Consider the following 13,023-nt stretch of genomic DNA (forward strand, 5'->3'; position numbering starts at 1 on the left):
GACTGTTCACCATTCTTTCACCTGTCCTAAAATACCCCTCCCTACATTACATCCATCCAGTTGCAGCCGTTTCATGACCTGCCAAATGTAAACACTGTGGTGGTGTAAAATGCACCATGCGTACCTTCCTACCAAGGGTTCCATATAATACTAATTTAATATAGACATTTATGCCCAGTAAAAAAAAAAAGAGGTCACTGCTTCATGACAGTTTAATGTGGGATATATCCAGGGCTGTGTCCAGGGCGGCGGACTTAGTGATTCGGAGGCCCCAGGCAGAGGCCAATCTGAGGTCCCGTCCCAAACCTGTCAGTGGTCCCCTCCCAAACTGTGGAAACTTTTCCACTAAGCCTCACTCCACTCTTATTACGGAAAGGCTGTGTGTTTGGGTGTGGTGGTTGCCCCGGTAATTGTCTGTGGGATATTTGTACAGTAGAGTTAGGTTGACCATGAAGGTGGGCTACTAGCTAGAGTATAATTCCCCTGTAGTAACCCAGTAGTAGGACTACTTACATTAAGACAACATTAGTGGTAGAACAGAATCCTCTTCACAGCTCCTTCTAGTGCTCTTATTTGAAGCTAACTGAATCAGAAAATGCACAAATACACAAACACACACATACACACTATGTTATGGCATATAGCCAACCTCGTGCACTTCAGGGAGATGTTAGTGACTGGAATGGGCATCAGAGACTGTGAATAAAGAGATGAAGGCCACAGAGAGATGATAGGGACTGGAATGGGCATCAGAGACTGTGAATAAAGAGATGAAGGCCACAGAGAGATGATAGGGACTGGAATGGCCATCATAGACTGTGAATTTTTTATTTATTATATATTTTTTTAAATTCACCTTTATTTAACCAGGTAGGCTAGTTGAGAACAAGTTCTCATTTACAACTGCGACCTGGCCAAGATAAAGCATAGAAGTGTGAACAGACAACAACACAGAGTTACACATGGAGTAAACAATAAACAAGTCAATAACACAGTAGAAAAAAAGAGTCTATATACATTGTGTGCAAAAGGCATGAGGAGGTAGGCGGATAATTACAATTTTGCAGATTAACACTGGAGTGATAAATGATCAGATGGTCATGTGCAGGTAGAGATACTGGTGTGCAAAAGAGCAGAAAAGTAAATAAATATAAACAGTATGGGGATGAGGTAGGTAAATTGGGTGGGCTATGTACCGATAGACTATGTACAGCTGAAGCGATTGGTTAGCTGCTCAGATAGCAATGTTTAAAGTTGGTGAGGGAGATAAAAGTCTCCAACTTCAGCGATTTTTGCAATTTGTTCCAGTTACAGGCAGCAGAGAACTGGAAGGAAAGGCGGCCAAATGGGGTGTTGGCTTTAGGGATGATCAGTGAGATACACCTGCTGGAGCGCGTGCTACGGGTGGGTGTTGCCATCGTGACCATCGTGAACTGAGATAAGGCGGAGCTTTACCTAGCATGGACTTGTAGATGACCTGGAGCCAGTGGGTCTGGCGACGAATATGTAGCGAGGGCCAGCCGACTAGAGCATACAGGTCGCAGTGGTGGGTGGTATAGGGTGCTTTAGTAACAAAACTGATGGCAATGTGATAAACTGCATCTAGTTTGCTGAGTAGAGAATTTATATAAAGATGAAGGCCACAGAGAGACAATATGGACTGGAATGGGCATCAGAGACTGTGAATAAAGATGAAGGCCACGGAGAGACGATATGGACTGGAATGGGCATCAGAGACTGTGAATAAAGATGAAGGCCACAGAGAGATGATAGGGACTGGAATGGGCATCAGAGACTGTGAATAAAGATGAAGGCCACATAGAGACAATATGGACTGGAATGGGCATCAGAGACTGTGAATAAAGATGAAGGCCACAGAGAGATGATATGGACTGGAATGGGCATCAGAGACTGTGAATAAAGAGGAAGTATTTTCACTCTATTGCATAATTGCTCAGCTCAGCAGAATTTCATGCCCAGATAACAGTATTCTGGCACGAATACCATTTAGCTCTGAGATATAAATATGGATGCTTTTTCCTAACTATATAACACATGAAGACACTTTCTTCAATATGGCTTCACTATCTTGTGGCTTTGACATTGTCAGTCAGTCAATGATGATGAGCAGAACTAAACACAATGTATAACATGCAATGTAATTTATTACGGTTGAAGAAGAAGAAGTGATATATATTAGATGTTAGATATATATTAGATATATATTCATTTTTATTTAAGAAGAAACATGTTTAGTTGTCTGGCACTGTCTGTATTAGGTTGCACGGCAAGAAGAGGCAATTCTAGAACAGAATAGGATAGAAGAGAATAGAACAGAATAGAAAATGCAATTCTATTTTTTCATGGGTAGGAGCAGGCAGACAAGCTAATAATGAAACTGAAGCCAACATAAACACGTACAGCTACAGGCAATGTAAAATGAATTCCACAGCACCCTATTACGATAGGAATTCCTCTGAGTGTGTTTCCTGAAAACAACGGTTCTCTCGGGTTCTCCCTCCACTCGCTCTGCCTGCCCTGCTTTGTCTTTTTTTCCGGGAAAATCTTCCAGAGAGAAACCCGACACTGCCAAAACATCTCCATGGAGACAAAACGTCTGAACTCTCCAAATATGGACATGGAAGTGCAACGCAATCGTGTGCAGCGTAAACACGTCGTGATGTAAAAATACTGCAACCGTACACTCTGTGCTGTGTTCTTATCTGAAATTGCCTTGACAGGGAGAATATTGGCAAGAGATTAACGATAATGAATCATTTACATGATCTCGTTGTTTAAAAATACATGTTATCCTTGATGAATTTATATAGTTCCAATATTACAATTATTTATGGAAAGAGTATTTGACATAGCTGTAGGCTTTCATAAGAAGTAGCTTATATGACCTATTCTGACAGAAATATCATTATAGGCCTATACAGACCTGAACAACAGCCTATATATGAGAATGCAATGTATACCATTAAAACAGTCAACAACTAAGATTTGTCAATGGTAGATTTTTATTTGTCTGTGTTCTATTTTTTTATTTTTGCATTTGACCAAGAGTTAGTCAAAACTTTGAATGTAAAAAAAAATAAGCTATGTCATAAAATACATCTTAATAAAATACATGGCACTGTGTTTTCAGCGAAAACCTGAAAGAAATCTCACCTTACAGTAAAATAATGTCCACATTACTTAAACTGTAAATTCACCTGTTCAGACACAATCTGATAACGGCATCCACACAAACCACAGTCTAGTTTCACATATATATTTAAGGATGGAACACAAAAATGTAGCACCATTTTGAATGGTATGATTTTTCATGCATTTAATTTTGACACAATACCAACAATATACACATGTATCTCTCTCAAGAGCAGTGGTGTGAAGTACTTAAGTAAAAATACTTTAATGTACTACTTGTGTAAAGTACTTAAGTAAAAATACTTTAAATTACTACTTGTGTAAAGTAGTTAAGTAAAAATACTTTAAATTACTACTTGTGTAAAGTACTTAAGTAAAATACTTTAAAGTACTACTTGTGTAAAGTACTTAAGTAAAAATACTTTAAAGTACTACTTAAGTACTTTTTTTGGAGGTATCTGTACTTTACTATTTATATTTCTGACTATTTTTAAACTTCACTATATTCCTAAAAAAAAAAGTGAGTTTACTACATACATTTCCCCTGACACCCAAAAGTACTAGTTACATATTGAATGCTTAGCAGGACAGGAAAATGGTCCAATCCACACACTTATGAAGATAACATCCCTGGTCATCTCAACTGCCACTGATCTGGCCGACTCACTAAACACAAACGCTTGGTTTGTAAATGATGCCTGAGTGTTGGGAGTGTGTCCCTGGCTATCCGTAAATTTAAAAAAAGAAAAAAAAAAGAAAATGGTGGCATCTGGTTTGCTTAATATAAGTAATTATTTATACTTTTACTTTTGAGACTTAAGTATATTTTTTAGCAATTACATTTACTTTGAATACTTAAGTATATTTAAAAATCTAATACTTTTAGATTTTTACACAAGTAGTATTTTACTGGTTGACTTTCACATTTACTTGACTCTCTTATGTTCTATGAAGGAATCTTTTCTTTTACTTAAGTATGACAATTGGGTACTTTTTCCACCACTATTCAAGAGAGTGAACAGCCCTCACAGGTGCACCAATATATCTGGAAGAAGTTAACATTGTTACAGTCACAGTAACCATTTAATTTGGTGCTTAAGGTTAAAGGTTAACAAAACATCAGGGGATAGATAGATAGATAGATAAATAGACCATAGCTTATTGATTCAATATCAACCTCATGGACCAGTTTCCAAGACACAGATCTAGTCCAAGTCCTGGACTAGGAGAGCACTTTCAATGGAGAATCATTATTGAATATGCTATTATTACTTTTTAATAAGACTAGGCTTATTCTGTGTGTGTGGAGCTGGCCCTATTTCTCCAACCAGTTCATAACAGATTCACAAGGCCAACAGAGTGGGAGAATTGAGACTACCGTTAATCAAATCAGATCTACCGCTAACAACTCCTTTGAGACCCTCGGAGCTCTCACAACACCCCTTCTCCTCAGCCACATGATCTATCTCGGAGTAATTGAACGAAAACACAGAGCGGTAATAACTGCTACATGTAGGACTGTCACTGGAAGACATCATTGTGGCGGTGCAGAGGGGCTCCAGATCATTAGCCACAGACTTGTACAGGGTCTCCCAGTCTGAGAGGCAGAAGGGGCCCCCGAGGAGGTCGATGTCGGGAACGGACGGGGCGGTCTCAGGGGCCACAGCCATGTTGAGTTCCAGACTGGGGACCAGGTCCTGTAGGTCACCCTGGTCGAAGTCTAGATCCTCCATGGGTTCTTCCTCAGCACTGGAGCACAGTAGGATGTTGGAGTTACCCAAGATTGCCGAGGCTGAGATGCAGATGCTTGGGACGGGGACGGTGTCCATTTCTTGGAACAAGGGGCCCTTGGACACAGTCACTACGGTCGCATTGCCTTCTAGGAGTTGGAGTTTGTCTGCATTCTCCAAGATGGAGAGCAACTGGGCAGAATCTGGGGCGTCTTGTAGAATGCCTTCAATGTCATCGTCAATCTCCTTTTCGACATCGTCCTCAGCGACGGCTAGTTTGCAGGCTGGTTGGTGGGTGGATAGGATCTGTTCCAGTCTCTCTTTCTCTTTCAGGAGGTGGGCTATCTCTGTCTGCAAGGCCTCTTTGTCCCCCTCAAGCTGATCAGTTTCCTATATAAGGGGAGAACCACACATCAATCAATTAACACATTTATGAAATGACAATTTAAAAAAAAGATATCTGGTCTAGTACGAAGTATGGAGAGCCTCAATCACTTTGGGTAAAATCCATTCTGCTAAGCATTTCCATAAGGACATAACTGTAGGTTGGGTTTTTTTTCAGATGAAACCAAGGTGCACTTACGGCTTGCAGGGTGTCGGTGAGCTCCCGCCGTCTGTTACGACACTTGGCCGCAGCGACTTTATTCCTTTCTCTCCTGATATTTCTCCTCTCGTCCTCTTCTGATGAAGGCTAGATCAGTCTCAACAAATGAGAACCCTGTCAATGCATATCCTGACCTGCATGAGGAATCTTGCCAGTCTAATCACTTGGCTAATTCAACATTTGGCAAAGGGTAGCCCTAAAGAAAGAAAGAAGCCTACACATCCTTCAATGCAGTGTCAGAAAATATGCCATTGTTAAAGAATGTAGACTCTCCTTGCCTAGAATACAAATGTAATGCGTAGTGAGAGGCTCTACACCCAATCAATCACTGAGACGTGTGTAAAATGCTACAACATTGGCACAGTCTACCTGGTAGAGGTCACGTGCACACGCGCACATCAGACATTCAAGATTATAAAAAAAAAAAGATGTATCAAAATTCTCCTTGATATTTAACAAGGCTTGCCTGTTTTTTCCCTTTCTTGCTGCCTTCCACTCTGGAAGACAACTGGGTTGCGCCATGCGCTCTGCTGAGCTTTGCACGGCCACTGGAGGAGGAGGAAGAGGAAGAGGAAGAGGAGGAGGAGGAGGAGGAGGAGGAGGAGGAGACTGATGTGATGACGGTGGTCTGTTGGAACATCCAGTGCAGATCCAGGGAGGTTGAGATTGCAGTCACCGTTGGAACAAAGGGAGACTGCCACGGAGGGTCTGTTTCTCCGCAGACATCCTGCAAAAACAATACAAGAAATGTTGAATTTATTGAATCAAATCAATTGAATCCAATGATGTGCAAGGTTGACCTTTCCAAAAAGGGGTGTGATGTGCAGTCAATGATTTGGTTATTGGCGTGAAATTTATAGCACTATTTATGGAGTATCTACAAAGATAATTCTGTACTAATTTACAACATCTAGAATGATTTTTTTTATTAGCATTTTAAATGGTTTCTGACGTCACACATAATTAATCAATGACAGTCCATCTCATGATGCCAAAAATAGCTACACCAATCATCATCATCATCATCACCATCATCACCATCATGATCTATTGGCATGATGGCATCAGTCAAGTCTTAAATTATAATTTGGTCAACATGGACCTTCTATACCACGCTAGGAATGTCAGGAATTTGAAGGTAATCAGTCAACAGTCTGACGGTGCCATGTAGGCTTGGACTGTACGGTACCTACTTACCTACCTACCCAATAAAGGCATTTTCAACATTCCATAAACATCTGAATATGTAATAGGTAATGGTGCTGACAATGCTACATTTCACAGGAGCGGTTCGCGATCTAGTTGGCTAGAATCACCGTGTCTTATTAGTTAGGCCTAATATGCAATTATTATTATTCTTTGTTAATAAATGATTGATTTAGCCACAAACTCAATGCAACACAAACATAATGAATATTTTCAAAAATGCAAAAGACAATTACATTCAAATGTTTTCCTTTTGTTTCTAATAAGATCCTAAAAAAATACCTGCGACATGTTGCTGTCCATTGACGATTTGTTCCTGTGTGAATCTGGAGATCGCTGGCTACACTGGGGGATATCTCCGGTAGGCGATGCTGCGCAGGTGCTGCTCGTACTGCTGCTGCTGCAGCTGATAGACGAGCTCGAGGAGTCATCGTCGTCTGGGCTCGAGTCCGGATACATGATGATGCCTTATCAACAAAATGTATTAACAATAAAACTTTACAAAATAAATCACTATCCCTATTAAATTATCGTATTCTATAATCTACTGTCCTGTTGTTGTCACCTCTGTGCATTACTTTCACCGCTTTCAAGTGAATGGTAGTAGCTACAGATAGTGGAGCGCGCCTCGTTTTATTGTGAGCTTGAATTTTATTAATGAAATATGTGTGGAGAGACGGTACCATTCCACAAAGAGGGTAGGGTGTTATAGGCTAGAATAAACAGGCTTGTTTTAGCAACGGAGCTGCAATATTACCCACACACATTTTAAACTGAGATGATAGCAGTCTCAATGTATTTCAGATTAATTGTACCGCTCAAATATGACCACATTGTTTGTATGTTGAGGCCCTCTTCAAGAAATTGATGCCTACGTTGTAACCACCAACGTGTGAATGAACTACGTCACATCATAGGCTATATCCTGTGCAGCGGTTTGCATTACACACGTTATAACCTGTTTCCTTTGTAAAAACATGGTTTCATAATACACACATGGCCACGTTTAAGATAATGCACAGAACATATACTGTATGTACCACACTATGTATAGCCTATACTGACATAGCTTTGAAAATCATTTGCCAATCTTGTATTTCCTATAGACTACAGCAGTTGTTTCTCAAACCTCTCCTCAGGGACCCCCAACCATTCCAAACCTCTCCTCAGGGACCCCCAGCCGTTCCAAACCTCTCCTCAGGGACCCCCAACCATTCCAAACCTCTCCTCAGGGACCCCCAGCCGTTCCAAACCTCTCCTCAGGGACCCCCAGCCGTTCAAACCTCTCCTCAGGGACCCCCAGCCGTTCCAAACCTCTCCTCAGGGACCCCCAGCCGTTCCAAACCTCTCCTCAGGGAACCCCAGCCGTTCCAAACCTCTCCTCAGGGACCCCCAGCCGTTCCAAACCTCTCCTCAGGGAACCCCAGCCGTTCCAAACCTCTCCTCAGGGACCCCCAGCCGTTCCAAACCTCTCCTCAGGGAACCCCAGCCGTTCCAAACCTCTCCTCAGGGACCCCCAGCCGTTCCAAACCTCTCCTCAGGGACCCCCAGCCGTTCCAAACCTCTCCTCAGGGACCCCCAGCCGTTCCAAACCTCTCCTCAGGGACCCCCAGCCGTTCCAAACCTCTCCTCAGGGACCCCAGCCGTTCCAAACCTCTCCTCAGGGACCCCCAGCCGTTCCAAACCTCTCCTCAGGGAACCCCAGCCGTTCCAAACCTCTCCTCAGGGACCCCCAACCATTCCAAACCTCTCCTCAGGGACCCCCAGCCGTTCCAAACCTCTCCTCAGGGAACCCCAGCCTTTCCAAACCTCTCCTCAGGGAACCCCAGCCGTTCCAAACCTCTCCTCAGGGACCCCCAACCATTCCAAACCTCTCCTCAGGGACCCCCAGCCGTTCCAAACCTCTCCTCAGGGAACCCCAGCCTTTCCAAACCTCTCCTCAGGGAACCCCAGCCTTTCCAAACCTCTCCTCAGGGAACCCCAGCCTTTCCAAACCTCTCCTCAGGGACCCCCAGCCGTTCCAAACCTCTCCTCAGGAACCCCCAGCCGTTTCCTTGTTTGTGATCTATTCCAGAACCAGCACACCTGAGTCAACTAGTCAACCAATCATCAAGCCCTAGATTATATGAATCAGGTGAGATAGTTCAGGGAGAAAACAAACCATCTGTGGTTTCCGGAAGAGTGGTTTGAGAACCACTGGCTTCAGCACTGACCTACAATGTCATCCAAAACACAGCAATCCTCTGTTGGCTTCCGTATCCACACAACCTAGTATTGTAATATTTGATAACCTGTGTTCTTTGTTATAATCATTCAATAACATCAGTACAATTGTGGATGTATCTGAATGGAATAGCAGATGTTTTCTGCATCCATTCAGGTAACAAGGTGCAAATCTGTCGTTCTGCCCCTGAACAGGCAGTTAGCCACTGTTCCTAGGCCGTCATTGAAAATAAGAATTTGTTCTTAACTGACTTGCCTAGTCAAATAAAGGTAAAAAATAAAAATACATTTTAAAAAATATGTTTTTTTAAACAGAAAATTAATAAAGTGTTATTCCTGTTATAACATACATTGAAAAGGGTTTGGTTTGAGGTTTTGTACCTTTACAAACCTGCTCCAGAGACTGTGATAATTATTAATGCATGGCCCACAACATGAACTATAGCTCCAGCAACAGACTTTACGCTGCAGACAGATAACCAATCAGAGAGGACACCATTAGGACCATATGTGGAGTTTCCGGTTCACACGTTGCGTCATATTTGAGTGAGGGGCTAAAATTCGACCATTCAAACACTGTAGCATAGCCTAGAGGGGGAAAAAAATGAAATTATGCCTTTAAATTAACCCGTGTCCGTCATTCACTCTATAAATAGAGGCGTCATAACGTTGTATAACATATTCATATAATAATGATTAAATCGTATTCTTGCAATTTCGTGACAGCAGCCGTAGACTATTATTATCAAGGAGTTGGAGGCAGCGTGTCCTGGACTACGTCCCAAATGGCACCCCAGGATAGTAGTGCAGCACTAGGGAATAGAGAGACATTTGGGACGCAGATTTTCATTTTCTTGCACATGAATGGTCTTTTTCTAAACAGGTACTTCAGTAAATATTACGGACAGCTATTTTTTATTTCATTTCGGATGACCTCACAACTCCTCTCAAGTAGTGGCCCGGGGCGATAGAACCATGGAACGATGAAACGTGAGAACAGAAGAAAAAGACGGGGGCCTCCCTGTGAATGAGGGTCTGCCTAGCGCTTCCCGGCAACCACGCCCCCTCTATATTTACTGGTAGTTCATTAGGGTGGTCTGCACTCTCTTTCATTCTGTCACCAGATCGCTGGTCGGTTTTAGGGCCTGAGATATGAGCTTCAGACAATTATAGACCCCTGCCCTAAGTTCAGGACAAATACATGTTTTCACCGGGGTCACTCAAGCGTGAATGTGGGAAATGCTTTGGAACTTTGGAACGCTATATTTAGATCTAGAGCTTATTAGGGATCAATAGATGACATCACTGGGATTTTGGGAAACCGAGTGACAGATCACAACGTTTAGCCGACCCGTTGATGGGAGAGAAGTCTGAATAGGCAACTTTTTGTGCACTGTTGAAAAGAAGCAACACTTCAAAGGACTTAGTTTTCCCGATGACTTTAAGTTGCATTTATGGGAAGGTTCATTCTGATAAAGGCTAAATAACACTTGAATACTCACAACCAATGCATAAACATTTCATTTTTACATTATAGCCTATAACTCAAGCATTTGATCTCAAGCATAAGATCCCGTGGCCTAAAAGGAGCATGCTCTGATGTGTATAGCAATTTCATAAAGCTGTCTGACTATAAAGTAGGCTCCGCTTGTGTAAAACCTTGACAACATACATTGTATTTAGGCCTATACAATGACTGGCAATGCAGCCTAAATAAACTGCAATTGACTGTAAATTCATAACATCTGAAATTCACTCAAAATAAACATTGCATTAACGCAAGCCCTGTAGTCCGATGTTGTGTAGGCCTATATTGAGTCTTGCCAACCACTCTTGCTACCTAAATAAACAGTTGTCAACTAACTATGCCTTCCTTTCCATTTGCTCCGCTCTGAAAAACTGCTGTGCAAAGCCAGAGCGTCACTGATGCGAAGGGGTGGAGCGTTACCCGGACAACGCAGACTTGTTCAACAAAACATGAGCCGGTGAAACACCGCCAAGCACCAAGTTTATAGTCCCGCCGAGAGGACGCTTATAGGGCATATTTAAATGCGTGGGGGAGAGGGAACCCTTTTGTAGACTACTGGTCTATTAGAGTGTCGTTTTCCATCCACATCTAAACATGTTTATTAAAAGCAGAATAGAAGCAAAACAATATAGTTTGTTTTGTACATTAGGCCTATGAATAATAGTTTGAGATGTTCTTTAGCTACATTCATGCCTATCCAGGATTTATAATCATACCCCCCCCCCCCCAAAAAAAAAACATTAAGTCCATATTAAAAGGCTCAGCTGTCTACATTGGTACATTTATTTACTCCTGTGTGTTTTGAGCTGATGATACACATCGTCTCACCACATGCCGTCCTAATAGAAATTCTAGTAGTTCTGAAGAACAGGGATCCCGACAGTCACTACGAGGCTACTGCATATAAATCACTCATAGGGAACACCTTCGTTATGACCATCTAATGCGACGTAAGACGACTGCACTCAACCACAACAATGGAAAAGTCTTTCCTGACCGACTTGTTGCTTCACTTGCTGCCATGCCCTCGCATTACCTCACCTGGAACCGACAGGTACAAACATTGCCTCGGGCCAAAGTGCATGTTGTTGGCCTCAGTTACAGCAGCTGTATGGTATTATTATTGATCTCTGTTTTGTGATTTGTGCAATAGTTCTAGAATGCCCGTATTTCTATAGACTATTCTGTATGCATTACACGTAATTGATCGTTGTTCAGGTATTAGTAACACCTGTACATTGTTGAATCAGTTTACACTCGTGAAGAACTTTAGCATATTTTCAAGGACCTAACTGAAATTACATGTAATGTTAAATACTACATAGGCATCGGGACCCTCCTAAATTCTACCCAATGTCAAGTTGTTCAATATTTTCTTCAGTAAATAGGGAAGTTGCGTATATATATATATATATATATATATATATATATATATATATATATATATATATATATATATATATATATATATATATATATATATATATATATATATATATATATATATAAAATTTTCTTTAACTAGGCAAGTCAGTCAAGAACAAATTATTATTTACAATGACGGGGAACAGTGGTTTAACTGCCTGTTCAGAGGCAGAACGACAGATTTTTACCTTGTCAGCTCGGGGAATCAATCCAGCAACCTTTCGGTTACTAGTCCCAAAGCTCTTACCACTAGGCTACCTGCCTTATATCCCTTATGATCAATTATTATGGGGTCTAGATTAGGACTAGGGTGTGCACCACATTGGTATTTAAAATAGGCGTAGGGCCTGTAGGCTGTGAAACTAACCTGGATAGGAGAATTAACCTATATTCCACATCATCACCATTGGACAATAATAGGTCCTCTGGTAAAACACAAATAACACAGCATTAAATCCTATAGAAACTATTGCATTTTTTGTTGAAAGTAACTATAAATAATGTTAACCATAAATAGCTTTACTTTGTTATATTCTGCCATAGCTGACCATTTAGTATCCCATATTCCAGTTTTCACAACAGCCAGTTAGTTCTGTGTTGTCTTTCCTTAACGTCATGTTCCTGTCTAGGTTCAAAATATACAGGTTAATTAAAACAGGAGGATTATAATATCCCAGAACTCTTTGCAATTTAGCAACGGCGCTAGTAGTTATCAATGGAGCTGGTCCTATGAATTTGTTTCTTTTCGGACGCTTCTGTATGGAATTACTTCATCGTCTTCAACCTTCCCATCTTCAATAGTTCTGCGTTTCCCAGCAGGGCCCGCCCATTTAACAGGATGCACCATATAAGGTAAATTACGTTGACGGGATCTCCTTCTGGAACGTTCCATTTCTTGAGAAAGGGAACTTTGAAGTTCTAACTTTTTTTAAACTTTTTTTTTGTTTGCCAATAAAAGCACTTTTAAGCACAAAATTAATTTATTCGATAGTTAAAAATGTGTTACAAGTCTCATCATTTGTGTTTAGTATTTTCATAAACCGTTGTTATGTTGTGCTCCTCACCCATTCAAGGAAGGTACGTCCCAATTCTACGTCACGATTATTTCCTCGCCAGACGGTCAGCAAGCCTATAAAAACCATGTGAACTGTCAA

General features: G+C 41.4%; 1 protein-coding gene across 1 annotated transcript; it reads right to left on the minus strand.

Annotated features, from left to right (window-relative positions):
• Nucleotides 1-3,004: 3,004 nt before the first annotated feature.
• Nucleotides 3,005-7,279, minus strand: LOC135557977 (protein c-Fos-like). Its single transcript, XM_064991726.1, has 4 exons — nt 6,976-7,279; nt 5,954-6,214; nt 5,467-5,574; nt 3,005-5,273 (listed from the first exon to the last, which is right to left on the minus strand). The coding sequence occupies exons 1-4, from the start codon at nt 7,150-7,152 to the stop codon at nt 4,497-4,499; spliced, it is 1,323 nt and encodes a 440-aa protein (XP_064847798.1). The 5' UTR covers nt 7,153-7,279; the 3' UTR covers nt 3,005-4,496.
• Nucleotides 7,280-13,023: the final 5,744 nt, after the last annotated feature.

This window comes from Oncorhynchus masou, chromosome 16, assembly GCF_036934945.1.
Source record: "Oncorhynchus masou masou isolate Uvic2021 chromosome 16, UVic_Omas_1.1, whole genome shotgun sequence".
Lineage (NCBI taxonomy): Eukaryota > Metazoa > Chordata > Actinopteri > Salmoniformes > Salmonidae > Oncorhynchus > Oncorhynchus masou.